General features: G+C 22.9%; 1 protein-coding gene across 1 annotated transcript in view; it reads left to right on the top strand.

Annotated features, from left to right (window-relative positions):
- The window catches only part of LOC102671477 (Bardet-Biedl syndrome 5 protein homolog), a 2,551-nt gene extending 1,620 nt beyond the window's left edge, over positions 1–931 (top strand). The window contains exons 5-8 of the mRNA XM_006612329.2: positions 11–146; positions 221–322; positions 421–612; positions 684–931. Of these exons, the coding sequence (XP_006612392.1) occupies positions 11–146; positions 221–322; positions 421–612; positions 684–887 (634 nt within the window). The 3' untranslated portion in view covers positions 888–931. The remainder of the gene's footprint in view (positions 1–10; positions 147–220; positions 323–420; positions 613–683) is intronic.
- Positions 932–971: the final 40 nt, after the last annotated feature.

Genomic DNA, 971 nt, shown 5'->3' with positions numbered 1-971 from the left:
AACATTACAGAGCATATATTTCATCTAAGATTTATCGAGAAATTAAATTAAGAAGTGGAATAATTAATGATAAAAAATTGACTTTATTACCACAAGAAATAGTTCATTCAACACTGCAAGATATCTGGAATTTATCATTAGAACAGGTTAATTCATTATTTTTTATAATAATAATATATATATAAAACTATTAAAATATTTTTATTAACATTTGTATTAGGGGAATATTGGAACTTTTATCGTAACAAATATACGTTTAGTATGGTTCGCTGATGTTAATTGTCAATTTAACATATCAATTCCTTATCTTATAATAGCAAACGTAAGTATAAATAATATATTTTGTACACATTAATATATAGAATTTTCTAATCAAAAATATAGTAAAAACTTTCTCATTTTTTTTTTTTTTTTTAATAGATCATCATCAAAAATTCAAAGTTTGGTCCAACTTTAGTTATTAATAGTACTGAATCCAGTGGAGGATATATATTAGGATTTCAAGTTAATCCCGCTCAAAAACTTCATATTGTTTATAAAGAAATTTTAATGTTATGGAAAGCATTTGAAAAATTTCCTATTTTTGGTATTGATTATACTTTTGAACACCAGGTAATTATATTAATATTATTTTTAAATAATTTATTGAATAAATATAATTAATTATTTATCAATTATTACAGGCTCCAGTACAACAATCAAATATGGAACAATATACTGAAATACAAGACAATCAAATTGAAATTTCGAATATATTTGGTTACTACTTTTCTGAAGGATCAAATCAAAGGAAGCCAAGTTTTTCAATTTATTTAGGTCTTGCAGCAGAAGAACCTCGAGAAGCCAGTACACTGCAAAATCTATGGGAACTCGTGCCACAAACTTAATTGATTAATACTATTGATATATTTTAAATGCTACAAAAGTATCATTTTTTATATAAAATTTAAAAAAAAATTAATACTAATATA

Source organism: Apis dorsata, unplaced genomic scaffold, assembly GCF_000469605.1.
Source record: "Apis dorsata unplaced genomic scaffold, Apis dorsata 1.3 scaffold_108, whole genome shotgun sequence".
Taxonomy (NCBI): domain Eukaryota; kingdom Metazoa; phylum Arthropoda; class Insecta; order Hymenoptera; family Apidae; genus Apis; species Apis dorsata.
This window is presented reverse-complemented; position numbering and strand designations above follow the sequence as displayed.